Below are 14,578 nucleotides of genomic sequence, written 5' to 3' on the forward strand. Positions count from 1 at the left end.
AGAGTCAGGGGATATGGGGAGAAGGCAGGAACGGGGTACTGATTGGGGATGATCAGCCATGATCACATTGAATGGCGGTGCTGGCTCGAAGGGCCGAATGGCCTACTCCTGCACCTATTGTCTATTCCCCAACTCTAGGTAAAAGTGCGTTCACCCTGTCTATTCCCCTCACGATGTTGTCCACCTCTAGAAGATCACCCCTCATCTTCCTACGCTCCTTGGAATAAAGTCCTCGTTAATCTTCTCTGCACCTTTCTGACTCTTGAGTTATAAAGTCATAGAGTACGGAAACAGGCCCTTCGGCCCAACTAGCCCATGCCGACCAACAAGTCCCAGCTACACTAGTCCTACCTGCCTGCGTTTGCCCAATATCCCTCTAAACACATCCTATATAAGTACCTGTCAACATGTTTCTTTAAGCATTGCGATATAACTGCCTCAACTACCTCCTCCAGCAGCTAGTTCCTGATACCATAAAGGGCCTGTCCCACTTATGCAACTTTTTCGGTGACTGTCGGTACCCGTCATAAGTCGTTGCAGAAAATGTTCAACGTGTTGAAAATCCAGCGGCGACCAGAACAAGGTACGACTCTTTGTGCGACTACTCACGACCGTACAGGCTTCACCCCGCGACATGTCGCCTGTACGGCCGTGAGTCGTCTCATCAGTCGCCCAAAGAGTCGTAGCGTCTTTCTGGTCCCCGGTGGATTTTCAACATGTTGAAACATTTTCGGCGACCTATGACGGGTGCCGGCAGTCGCCAAAAAAATCACGTAAGTGGGACAGGCCCGTGAGGTCATTGGAGCAGCATTAGGCCATTCAGCCCATCGAGTCTGCTCCCCATTCGATCATGACTAACCTGTCTTTCCCGCTCAACCCCATTCTGCTGCCTTCTCCCCAAGACATTTAACGCCCTATTATAATATTCTATTGTCTATAATCAAGAATCCATCAGTCTCTGCCATAAATATCCATTAACAAGGCCACAACTGTCCATGGCAATGAATTCCACAGTGTACTCACCCACTTCACTCTAAATGTTCATCCTTTTATTCTGAGGTTGGGTCCTCTAGTCCTAGACTCTCCCACTAGTGGAAACATCCTCTCCACATCCACTCCATCCAGGCCTTTCACTATTCGATAAGTTTCAATGAGGTGACTTATCCCCTCATCCTTCTAATCTCCAGAGAGTACAGGCCCAGTGACGTCAAACGCTCATCATACATCTAGTTTTTAGTTTTAGAGATACAGCGTGGAAACAGGCCCTTTGGCCCACTGAGTCCGCACCGCCCAGCCATCACCGCACACTAACACTATCCTGCACCAGAGACAATGTTTACATTTACACCAAACCAATTAACATACCGTTTCTTTAGAATTTCTAATTCTTAAAGGATTGGACAGGCTAGAGGCAGGAAACATGTTCCCGATGTTGGGGGAGTCCAGAACCAGGGGTTACAGTTTAAGAGTAAGGGTCAGCTATTTAGGACTGAGGTGAGGAGAAACTTTTTCATCCAGAGAGTTGTGAGTCTGTGGAATTCTCTGCCACAGAAGGCAGTGGAGGTCAATTTCCAGAGAGAGTTAGATTTAGCTCTTAGGGCTAAAGGAATCAGAGGATATGGGGAAAAAACCGGTACTGATTTTGGATGATCAGCCACGATCATATTTAATGGCAGTGCTGGCTCGAAGGGCCGAATGGCCTACTCCTGCACCTATTTTCTATGTTTCTACAAACCCACGCAGTAACGGGGAGAACGTAAATAGCCAAAGACAATAGATGCAGGAGGAGGCCATTCGGCCCTTTGAGCCAGCACCGCCATTCAATGTGATCATGGCTGATCATCCACAATCAGTACCACAATAAGAACCCTATCTAGCTCTCTCCCAGAACCAGGAGCCACAGTCTTAGAATAAACGGGAGGCCATTTAAGACTGCGGTGAGAAAAAACTTTTTCACCCAGAGAATTGTGAATTTATGGAATTCCCTGCCATAGAGGGCAGTGGAGGCCAAATCACTGGATGGATTTAAGAGAGAGTTAGATAGAGCTCTAGGGGCTAGTGGAGTCAAGGCATATGGGGAGAATGCAGGCACGGGTTATTGATTGGGGATGATCAGCCATGATCACAATGAATGGCGGTGCTGGCTCGAAGGGCCGAATGGCCTCCTCCTGCACCTATTTTCTATGTTTCTATGTTTCTCTTGAAAGTATCCAGAGAACCGTCCTCCACCACCCTCTGAGGCAGAGAATTCCACAGACTCACAACTCTCTGTGTGAAGAAGTGTTTCCTCGTCTCCGTTCTAAATGGCTTACTCCTTATTCTGTACAGACAGCACCCGTAGTGAGGATCGAACCTGTGTCTCTGGCGCTGTGAGCATTGTAAAGCAGCAACTCTGCTGCTGCGCCGCCCTTTGTACAAAATAAGTTGCTTGCAATAATAAAACATCAGCTGGATACTTGGAGCGAATCCTAATGGCTTTCTTCAGTAAAACCGCAATGTAATGTGTTCACGAACATTGATGTTGAACTGAAAGTTCTCGCCGCCCACACGCCAGTAACCAAACCCAGTTCTGTGCAAATTTAAATATCTGAGTTTCGTCTAAAATAGTCTCTGTATCGACAATCTGGAGATAGTAAAGGTTATGCACCCTAAAATAAACACAGACATCAAGGCCACATGATGCCCCACTAAAATGCACAAGAGTCACAAGTCTCAGTAACACCGTTATGCCGTTCCCAACTTAGCAAGTAAAATAATGAATAATGGCTCAGTTCGAAAACACACGGAGACACGTTCTCATGTAAATAGAAACATAGACAATAGGTGCAGGAGGAGGCCATTCGGCCCTTCAAGCCAGCACCGCCATTCAATGTGATCATGGTTGATCATCCCCAATCAGTATCCCGTTCCTGCCTTCTCTCCATATCCCCTGACTCCCTTTAGACACAAGGGCCACATCTAACTCCCTCTTAAATATAGCCAATGAACTGTAATAACCAGTGGAGGACTCGGGCAGCACGGTGGTGCAGCGGGTAGTGTTGCTGCCTCACAGCGCCAGAGACCCGGATTCCATCCTGACTACGGGTGCTGTCTGTACGCAGTTTGTACCTCCTTAACAAAGATTGTTAAGGGTTTGGACACGCTAGAGGCAGGGAACATGTTCCCGATGTTGGGGGAGTCCAGAACCAGGGGCCACAGTTTAAGAATAAGGAGTAAGCCATTTAGAACGGAGACGAGGAAACACTTTTTCTCACAGAGAATTGTGAGTCTGTGGAATTCTCTGCCTCAGAGGGCGGTGGAGGCAGGTTCTCTGGATACTTTCAAGAGAGAGCTAGATAGGGCTCTTAAAGATAGTGGAGTCAGGGGATATGGGGAGAAGGCAGGAACGGGGTACTGATTGGGGATGATCAGCCATGATCACATTGAATGGCGGTGCTGGCTCGAAGGGCCGAATGGCCTCCTCCTGCACCTATTGTCTATTGACACAGCGCCAGAGACCCGGGTTCCATCCTGTCTACGGGCGCTGTCTGTAGGGAGTTTCCTCCCACACTCCAAAGACGTGCAGGTTTGTGGGTAAAAGGGCCTGATCCCAGTTGGCGATGTTTTCGGCGACTGCCGGCATCATCGACTGACGTATCAGGTCACCGAGATATTCGCGGCGTGATGACGTATCGACGCACGGTGTCGCAACTGTTTTTTTGTCGCCGCTGGATTTTGAAATGTTCAACATCTTTCGCCGACCCTGATATGAAGTCGGCAGTCACCGAAAAAATCACCAAGTGGGACAACAGGCCCTTTAATTGGCTTGGTGTAAATTGTAAATTGTCCCTAGTGTGTGTAGGATAGTGTTAGTGTGCGGGGATTGCTGGTCAGTACGGACTCGGTGGGCCGAAGGGCCTGTTTCCACGCTGTATCTTTAAACTAAATTAAATGTCCAGTGTTAAATGCTCATAGTTGCTGAGGTTAGTGTTGTGCAGTGTTCAGGAGTTTAGTTTATTGTCACGTGTACCGAGGTTCTGTGATAGGCTGTACCTCTATACTAAACAGGGAGGATTTATTCCACTGAGACAACATGATCTGAGGACAAATGACCATGTGATTGACACCTACAATAGACAATAGGTGCAGGAGTAGGCCATTCGGCCCTTCAAGCCAGCACCGCCATTCAATGTGATCATGGCTGATCATCCCCAATCAGTACCCCGTTCCTGCCTTCTCCCCATATCCCCTGACTCCGCTATCTTTAAGAGCCCTATCTAGCTCTCTCTTGAAAGCATCCAAAGAACTGGCCTCCACCGCCCTCTGAGGCAGAGAATTCCACAGATTCACAACTCTCTGTGAGAAAAAAGTGTTTCCTCGTCTCCGTTCTAAATGGCTTACTCCTTATTCTTAAACTGTGGCCCCTGGTTCTGGACTGCCCCAACATCGGGAACATGTTTCCTGCCTCTAGCGTGTCCAAACCCTTAACAATCTTATATGTTTCAATAAGATTCCCCCTCATCTTTCTAAATTCCAGAGTATACAAGCCCAGCTGCTCCATTCTCTCAGCATATGACAGTCCCGCCATCCCGGGAATTAACCTGGTGAACCTACGAAGCACAAAGCACTACATTATTGATGTGTGCCCCAGTATTGGGAAGTAAATGTGTTCAGAGATGATGCTTTCTCTTTAGCTCCTGCTACCACTCTTTGGGCGACTGAGGAGACGACTCACGACCGTACAGGCGACATGTGGCGGGGTGAAGCCTGTACGGTCGTGAGTAGTCGCCCAAAGAGTCGTACCTTGTTCTGGTCGCCGCTGGATTCTCAACACGTTGAACATTTTCAGTGACCTGCAACGACCTATGACGGGTGCCGGCAGTCACCGAAAAAGTCGCGTAAGTGGGACAGGCCCGTTGCAGCGCTTACAGTGCCAGAGACCCGGGTTCCATCCTGACTGGGTGCTGTCTGTGTGGAGTTTGCATGTTCTCCCCCGTGACCGCGCGGGTTTTCTCCGGATGCGTGCGGGTTTGTAGGTTAATCGGCCCTCTGTAAATTGTCTCTGACGTGCAGTGAGTGGATGGGACAGTGGGAGAACATATAAGCAGCGTGAACGGGTGGATCGGTGGTCACCGCGGGCTGAAGGGCCGGTGTCCACGCCGAGCAGGAAACGTGTACTGAGATCAAACACAAACTAAAGCTCTTTAGGAACTTCAAATTTTCATCAAATTTATTATAAGAAAACAAAATCCCGACATGAAAATTACACAATCTTTCAGCGACGCGAAATATCACTGTAAAGCCTGGCGTGTGGCCACCAGTATTGCACTGTTCCAAATGTCAACTCCCCTACAGCTATTTGGCAAGTGGTGAATGTGAGGGAGGAACGAGATGTGGGGGGGGGGGGCGTGTGTGAGGTGGGGGGGGGGTGTGTGGGTGGGGGGGGGGGTGTGTGAGGGGGAGGGTGTCTGTGTGAGGGGGAGGGCGTGTGTGTGAGGGGGGGGGCGTGTGTGTGAGGGGGGGGGACTGTGGGGGGGTGACGGACATCGTTCAACATTTGCTACATCTGCTCTGGGTCGCCCAAGGTACGACTCACAAAAATACCACGAGAAATGAACGGGGAGAATGACAAAATAGAGAGGGGGGGGGGGGGGGGGTGGATCATCCTGGAGATGATGTGGGGGGGGAGAGGGGGGGGGGAGGTGGATCAGCCTGGAGATGATGCGGGGAGGGAGAGGGGGGGGGGAGGGTGGATCAGCCTGGAGATGATGCGGGGGGGGGGGGGGGGGGGGGGGGGGGGGAGGGTGCTAGCTCAGCCTCATGTGTGGAGAGTGGGGGTGAGCAAGGAATGTGGTGCAGGAAGCATGGAAACACAGAGAGAAATAAAGGAGGTATTCTACATCTAATAAATAGTCAGTTCAAGATAATATACACCAGTACATTCCCGTGCACCTCAGACCGGCAACATTTTCATTTTGATATAACAGGGCGAGCTGTAAAAACACTTGGGGCTGCGTGTGATTGTTTGGAGGGGAGTGAACGACAGTTATTGATGTTGCGCTGGCTCAGCTCCCAGTAATTGCCGCAGGACTGTTGTGGGACACAATGCACCGGCTACGAGCCGCAGGTCCCTGCCGAACACCGCACACCGCACTGCTTCAGCCGGCGAGCCGAGGCGAGGTCCGCGCCCGTGACGTCACGGCGCTCTCTCCCCAAGCGCCCCAAGTTGGAAAAACGAGAAGGAAAGCTCAGATGGTTCGTCCAGGGTGGAAAGCAAGGGTTGGATCTGCCGAGACCACCAGTCACCTGCCTGGAGACACCCACTTACAGACACGCACACGCACACACACACGCACACACACACACACACACACACAGACACGCACACACACACGCACACACACACGCACACACACACACAGACACACGCACGCACACGCACATACACGCATACACACACACGCACACACACACACACGCACACATACACACAGAGTGCTGGAGTAACTCAGCGGGTCAGGCAGTATCTGTGGAGAACATGGATAGGTGACGTTTCACAGAGTGCTGGAGTAACTCAGCGGGTCAGGCAGCATCTCTGGAGAGAAGGAGTGGGTGATGTTTGGGGTCGAGACCCTTCTTCACGCTGGCGCCTGTCTGGGTTGGAGTTGGAAAGCTACATGTTGGCTGGGAATCTTCTCCAGAGTAGGACAGAAGGATCAGTTTGATCATACGCCATCAATCATTCGCCTCAGCAGTACGATGAGCCAGTACCAGAGTCTCCAGCCCTGGTTGTGGGCCTGAAACCACAAGACAATGGTAGATGTGTTAGTTCAAGACTTCATGAAGCACAACCTAGCCATCATGAGTTATCCCACAGCAGGCAAACAAAAGCTCATCACAATGAATGGTGGTGCTGGCTCGAAGGGCCAAATGGCCTCCTCCTGCACCTATTGTCTATGAATGAATGAATAAGTTTATTGGCCAAGTATTCACATACAAGGAATTTGCTTTGGTGCTCCGCCCACAAGTAACAACATGGAATACACTGTATCTCCATACCCCTGACAGTCATAAACCAAATCGTGGACAGCACGGTATACTGCCTCACAGACCCAGAGACCCAGGTTCCATCCTGACTACGGGTGTTTAAGAAGGAACTGCAGATTTGGAATATCGTAGACAAAAATGCTGGAGAAACCCAGCGGGTGCAGCAGCATCGATGGAGCGAAGGAAATAGGCGACGTTTCGGGCCGAAACACCAGGCAGAAGAAGGGAAACGCAGCCATACACCCACCACCCTCTGTGGGAACAAGTCAACACTCGGATTCCTAATAAATCTTTTCCCCTTCGCCTTGAACCTAAGTCAAGTCAAGTCAAGTCACTTTTATTTCTATAGCACATTTACAAAACAACTCTCGTTGGCCAAAGTGCTTTACATTGGTGGAGGTACTAACGTTATACAACATTGGTTCATAGATTAAGTACATACATAAATACACACATATAGCTCTCCCTCACAGGACGTCAAGAAAGGCTTGAGAGTAAAGATGAGTTTTAAGTCTCGACTTAAAGGAGTTGATGGAGGGGGCAGATCTGATGGGAAGAGGGATGCTGTTCCACAGTCTAGGAGCTGCAACCGCAAAGGCACGGTCGGTCGCCCCTGAGCTTATGCCTAGACCGCGGGATGTTCAGTAACCCCAAGTCGGCCGATCTGAGGGACCTGGAGGTGGTGTGGTGGGTAAGCAGACTTTTGATGTAGGTGGGGGCAAGCCCGTTAACATTAAGGAGGATCCTCTGGTCCTCGATTCCCCTACTCTGGGCAAGAGACTCTGTGCATCTACCCGGTCTATTCCCCTCATGATTTTGTACATAACCTCTCATCCTTGGACAGGTACATGGATAGGACAGGTTTGGAGGGATGTGGGCCAAAGTCGGGCAGCTGGGACATGTTGGTGGGGCGTGGACGAGTTGGGCTGGAGCTTGTGTCACTCTACGACTCTTGTCTACAGTGGCTCTACATGGATGCCCAGGAGGTGAGGGGCTGGGGACACACACTGACCACAGCACCTTGCCCACTCCCCTCTCCCCAGATCCATCCATCGCTGCACTCAAACACCTGGACATCCATCATTTATGGGCAGGTGAGCAGCTCATCACACTACATCATAAGGTCGTAAGTGATAGGATGAGAATTAGGCCATTCGGCCCATCAATACTACTCCGCCATTCAATCATGGCTGATCTATCTCAACTTCCTAACCCCATTCTCCTGCCTTCTCCCCATAACCCCTGACACCCGCACTAATCAAGAATCTATCTATCTCTGCCTTAAAAATATCCACTGATTTGTGGCCTCCACAGATTCACCACCCTCTGACTAAAGAAGTTCCTCCTCATCTCCTCCCTAAAAGAATGTCCTTTAATTCTGAGGCTGTGACCTCTAGTCCTGGACTCTCCCACTAGTGGAAACATCCTCTCCACATCCACTCTATCCAAGCCTTTCACTATTCGGTAAGTTTCAATGAGGTGCCCCCCGCATTAATTCTCTGCCTCAGAGGGCAGTGGAGGCCGGTTCTCTGGATACTTTCAAGAGAGAGCTAGATAGGGCTCTTAAAAATAGCGGAGTCAGGGGATATGGGGAGAAGGCAGGAACGGGGAACTGATTGGGGATGATCAGCCATGATCACATTGAATGGCGGTGCTGGCTCGAAGGGCCGAATGGCCTACTCCTGCACCTGTTGTCTATTCTTCTAAACTCCAGTGAGTATAGGCCCAGTGCTGACAAACGCTCATCATAGGTTAACCCACTCATTCCTGGGATCATTCTTGTAAACCTCCTCTGCACCCGCTCCAGAGCCAGCACATCCTTCCTCAGATATGGGCCCAAAATGGCTCACAATATTCCAAATGCGGCCTGACCAGCGCCTTATAGAGCCTGGGTTCAGCAAGCAGCAGCAGGCACAAGCCCAACTCATCCACACCAACCAACATGTCCCATCTACACTAGTCCCATTTGCCCACTTTTAGCCTCAATCCCACTAAATGCTGTAATAGTACCTGCCTCAGCTACCTCTGGCAGCTCATTCTATGCTCCCCAGAGATGCTGCCTGACCCTCTGAGTTACTCCAGCACTCTGTGTCTTTTTTTAGTTAACTGGCATCTGCAGTTCCTGTGTCTGCAAGTGTCTCTTAAATGTTGTGATAGTCCCTGCCTCAACTATCTAACATATAGATAAATGTGAGGTTATCCACTTTGGTGGCAAAAACAAGGGGGCAGATTATTATCGCAATGGGGTTAGGTAAGGGGGATGTACAGCGAGACCTGGGTGTCCTTGTACACCGGTCACTGAAAGTTGGCGTGCAGGTACAGCAGGCAGTGAAGAAAGCTAATGGAATGTTGCCCTTCATAACAAGAGGATTTCAGTATAGGAGTAAAGAGGTTCTTCTGCAGTTGTATAGGGCTCTGGTGAGACCACACCTGGAGTATTGTGTACAGTTTTGGTCTCCTAATTTGAGGAAGGACATCCTTATGATTGAGGCAGTGCAGCGTAGGTTCACAAGATTGATCCCTGGGATGGCGGGACTGTCATATGAGGAAAGATTGAAAAGACTCGGCTTGTATTCACCGGAGTTTAGAAGGATGAGGGGTTATATTATAGAAACATATAAAATTATAAAAGGACTGGACAAGCTAGATGCAGGAAAAATGTTCCCAATGTTGGGCGAGTCCAGAACCAGGGGCCACAGTCTTAGAATAAAGGGGAGGCCATTTAAGACTGAGGTGAGAAAACCCTTTTTCACCCAGAGAGTTGTGAATTTATGGAATTCCCTGCCACAGAGGGCAGTGGAGGCCAAGTCACTGGATGGATTTAAGAGAGAGTTAGATAGAGCTCTAGGGGCTGGTGGAATCAAGGGATATGGGGAGGAATGGGGTACTGATTGGGGATGATCAGCCATGATCACAATGAATGGCAGTGCTGGCTCGAAGGGCCGAATGGCCTCCTCCTGCACCTATTGTCTATGTTTCTATGTTTCTATCTCCTCCGGCAGCTCGTTCCATACACCCACCACCCTCTGTGTGGAATAGTTGCCCCGCAGGTTCCTATTAAATAGTTCCCCTCTCACAAACCTGTGGTTCTTGATCCCCCTCCTCTGAGTAAAAGTCTCTGTACACTCACCCTGTCTATTGCCCTAATGGTTTTGTACTCCTCTATCAGATCACCTCTCAGCCTCCTGCACTCCAAAGGGTAAAGTCCCGGAAAAAATCTCCCCAAATATCTTCAGTGTTATGTTACACACACGCCACGTTATGTAATTATACCTGGCCATTTCATATGATTATACCTACCGAGCCCGAGTCCAGCAGTCAGCATGGGGGAGGGGTAGAGAAGGCTCTCTCCTCTCTCTTCCTATCTAACTCTTATATAGTATCTACTACCCTCTATCCTATCTCTCTCTCTCTCTCTTTCTCTGTCCTCTCTCTTTCTCTCTCTTGCTCTGTCTCTCTCTCTACTCTCTCTCGCTTGCTCTCTCTTCTCTCTCTCTCTTTCTCTCTCTCTCTCTCTCTCTCTCCTCTCTCTCTCTCTCCTCTCTCTCTCCTCCCTCTTCTCTCTCTCTCTTCTATCTCTCTCTCTCTCTCTCTCTCTCTCTCTCTGTCTCTCTCTCTCTCTCTCTCTCTCCCTCTCTCTCTCCGTCTCTCTCTCTCTCTCTCCCTCTCTCTCTCCGTCTCTCTCTCTCTCTCTCTCTGTCTCTCTCTATCCGTCTCTCTCTCTCCATTGGGATCATGCTGTTCTGTGTGTTCTGTGATGGGCTTGGGGTGCTGGTTTAACACAGAGTGATGGTGAACACAAGAGGGCTTCCCCCTGTGTAGGGGAGGGGGCCACAACCCCACTGTACATGCTGTTATGTACGGGCCCGACCACAATGGCAGTTCTTATCTATTTATATAATCATTCATGTATAAAAAGTCTGGCATTGTTCTTCAAAACGTCCACACTAACGTCACGGCAAAAATGTTTTCATATTGTGGTCCACCTGATAAACATTCTTACAGTAAGTTTCATTGTATCGTGCAGAGTTGTGGGCCATTCGGCCCAAGGTGCCCGTTCTAGCTCTCTGACTGAGTCACCATACTGTGCGGAAACAGGCCCTTCGGCCCACCGAGTCCCCGTACCCCAGCACTATCCTACACACACTGGGGACAATTTACATTTACACCAAAGCCAATTAACCTACAAACCCGCACGTCTTTGGAGTGTGGGAGACCGAAGATCTATAGGACACGCTAGAGGCAGGAAACATGTTCCCGATGTTGGGGGAGTCCAGAACCAAGGGGCCACAGTTTAAGAATAAGGGGTAAGCCGTTTAGAACGGAGACGAGGAAACACTTTTTCACACAGAGAGTTGTGAGTCTGTGGAATTCTCTGCCTCAGAGGGCAGTGGAGGCAGGTTCTCTGGATACTTTCAAGAGAGAGCTAGATAGGGATAGCGGAGTCAGGGGATATGGGGAGAAGGCAGGAACGGGGTACTGATTGGGGATGATCAGCCATGATCACATTGAATGGCGGTGCTGGCTCGAAGGGCCGAATGGCCTCCTCCTGCACCTATTGTTTATTATCTACAATTTGCCCTCATGTTACCCTCCAACATGTTGGAGGACAGACGGCGGAAGCCAGCAGCGAGCTATACGTCGTCTGACACGCGACCGAACGAACGATAATTGTACGTGCTTCTATCAGGTCTACGCGACACCTCCGGCTTTCCAGAGAGAACAGGCCAAGTCTGTCCGACCTCTCCCTGTAGCTGTAACCCTGTAATCCAGGCATCGTTCTGGTGACATAGAAACATAGAAAATAGGTGCAGGAGTAGGCCATTCGGCCCTTCGAGCCTGCACCGCCATTCAATATGATCATGGTTGATCATTCAACTCAGTATCCTGTACCTGCCTTCCCTCCATACCCCCTGAACCATTTAGCCACAAGGGCCACATCTAACTCCCTCTTATATATAGCCAATGAACCGGCCTCAACTACCTTCTGTGGCAGCGAATTCCACAGATTCACCACATTGTTAAGGGTTTGGACACGCTAGAGGCAGGAAACATGTTCCCGATGTTGGGGGAGTCCAGAACCAGGGGCCACAGTGTCAAAGAGTGCTGGAGTAACTCAGCGGGTCAGGCAGCATCTGTGGAGAACATGGATAGGTGACTTTTCACAGAGTGCTGGAGTAACTCAGCGGGTGCAGCAGCATCTATGGAGCTAAGGAAATAGGCAACGTTTCGGGCCGAAACCCTTCTGGGTTTCGGCCCGAAACGTTGCCTATTTCCAGAAGAGTTTCGGCCCGAAACGTTGCCTATTTCCAGAAGAGTTTCGGCCCGAAACGTTGCCTATTTCCTTAGCTCCACAGATGCTGCTGCACCATAACTCAGCGGGTCAGGCAGCATCTGTGGAGAACATGGATAGGTGACGTTTCACAGAGTGCTGGAGTAACTCAGCGGGTCAGGCAGCATCTGTGGAGAACATGGATAGGTGACGTTTCACAGAGTGCTGGAGTAACTCAGCGGGTCAGGCAGCATCTGTGGAGAACATGGATAGGTGACGTTTCACACAGTGCTGGAGTAACTCAGCGGGTCAGGCAGCATCTGTGGAGAACATGGATAGGTGACGTTTCACAGAGTGCTGGAGTAACTCAGCGGGTCAGGCAGCATCTGTGGAGAACATGGATAGGTGACGTTTCACAGAGTGCTGGAGTAACTCAGCGGGTCAGGCAGCATCTGTGGAGAACATGGATAGGTGACGTTTCACAGAGTGCTGGAGTAACTCAGTGGGCCTTTCACGATTTGCCTTGGGGATAGAAGGGCAAAAAGCTAGAGAGGGTAGCAATGAAAGAAGAGAGCACTGTTGCACTGCTGTGTGGAGCAGGCCAGTGAACTGTGCTGAAGGTTGGGTTTGTTTAGTGAGCAGTGTGTCAGTGTGAGGTGAGTCATATTGCCCGGTGGGGAACAGGGGAGGGGGGGGGGAGGGACGACAATGTGACGATGTCAGCACTTTGGCTGGCTGCCATCCAGCCCTTTATACTGACGGATGTGTGCGTGTGTGTGTCTGTCTGTCGCAGACGGCTCCACCTGCCCAGCTGGCACACACACACACACACTCGGTGAAACCACCACAAAGTACTCGGGATCCATCGCAACGTCAATAAACGCCGCCAGTCACCGCATTAAAGTGCAGCCTCATGCATTTGCCACATGACCACAACGTGCCATCAATCCAAATCAGCCGCCCGCTCCTTGGCACAGATACTGCCTCTGTTTAACACAGGACACAGCACAATGTGCTCCTCCCTTTACCGCATCAAACTGCACGCCAACAGGCCCTTCGGCCCTCAATGTCCGTGCCAAACAGGATAGACAATGGGTGGCTGATCATCCACAATCAGTACCCCGTTCCTGCCTTCTCCCCATATCCCCTAACTCCGCTATCTTTAAGAGCCCTATCTAGCTCTCTCTTGAAGGCATCCAGAGAACCGGCCTCCACCGCCCTCTGAGGCAGAGAATTCCACAGACTCACCACTCACCACAGATAGCCCCAGACTCACCTCGTCTCCGTTCTAAATGGCTTACCCCTTATTCTTAAACTGTGGCCCCTGGTTCTGGACTCCCCCAACATCGGGAACATGTTTCCTGCCTCTAGCGTGTCCAAGCCCTTAATAATCTTATATGTCTCAATGAGATGCCCTCTCATCCTTCTAAACTCCATACTAGGATCAACTAATCTCCTTTGACTGTGTGTTGAAGGAGGAACTGCAGATGCTGGAAAATCGAAGGTACACAAAATGCTGGAGAAACCCAGCGGGTGAGGCAGCATCTATGGAGCGAAGGAAATAGGCAACGTTTCGGGTCGAGACCCTTCTTCAGACATGATGATCCAGGCACTTCAGCCCTTAATATCTGTGCAGAACATGATGCCCAGACCAACTCTCCTCTGCCCGCATGTGATCTCCATTCCCTGCATATCCATGTGCCTGTCCAAACGCCTCTTAAACCCCACTATGGTATCTGCCTCCACCCCCACCCCTGGCAGCACGTTCCAGGCACCCACCACCCTCTGTGTAAATAAACCTGCCCCACACACCTCCTTTAAACTTTCCCCCTCTCACCTTCAACTTTGCTGCCCCTCATAATAGACAATAGGTGCAGGAGGAGGCCATTCGGCCCTTCGAGCCTGTACCGCCATTCAATGTGATCACTGAGATGCAGGTAGTGAAGCATGATGAAGGGATGTCGGAGGCAGGGTAGTGGAGGACTAGGTGGGGCACTGGGGTCGCATGGAGTACTAGTGGTTGCTGGTTCCACTGTTTGGTTCTGTGTTGGGGATGATAACATTTCTGCAGTGGCAGCTATCAGTCTTTGGCCTTTAGAATTTAGTGATACAGTGTGGAAACAGGCCCTTCAGCCCAACTTGCCCATACTGGCCCAACATGTCCCAGCTACACTAGTCATAGAGTGATACAGTGTGGAAACAGGTCCTTCAGCCCAACTTGCCCATACTGGCCAACATGTCCCAGCTACACTAGTCATAGAGTGATACAGTGTGGAAACA

General features: G+C 50.3%; 1 protein-coding gene and 1 long non-coding RNA gene across 2 annotated transcripts in view; one reads left to right on the forward strand and one right to left on the reverse strand.

Moving 5' to 3' along the window:
• Positions 1–5,226: 5,226 nt before the first annotated feature.
• LOC116972877 lies at positions 5,227–5,653 on the forward strand. The gene is made up of 3 exons (XR_004411943.1): positions 5,227–5,391; positions 5,437–5,443; positions 5,477–5,653. It is a non-coding gene; the product is annotated as an uncharacterized LOC116972877 (long non-coding RNA).
• Positions 5,654–6,504: 851 nt separating this feature from the next.
• The window catches only part of bcl2l11 (BCL2 like 11), a 29,576-nt gene continuing 21,502 nt past the window's right edge, over positions 6,505–14,578 (reverse strand). The window contains exon 3 of the mRNA XM_033022027.1: positions 6,505–6,776. Coding sequence (XP_032877918.1) covers positions 6,705–6,776 — 72 coding nt within the window. The 3' untranslated portion in view covers positions 6,505–6,704. The remainder of the gene's footprint in view (positions 6,777–14,578) is intronic.

The sequence above is a fragment of the Amblyraja radiata genome, chromosome 5 (genome assembly GCF_010909765.2).
Source record: "Amblyraja radiata isolate CabotCenter1 chromosome 5, sAmbRad1.1.pri, whole genome shotgun sequence".
Lineage (NCBI taxonomy): Eukaryota > Metazoa > Chordata > Chondrichthyes > Rajiformes > Rajidae > Amblyraja > Amblyraja radiata.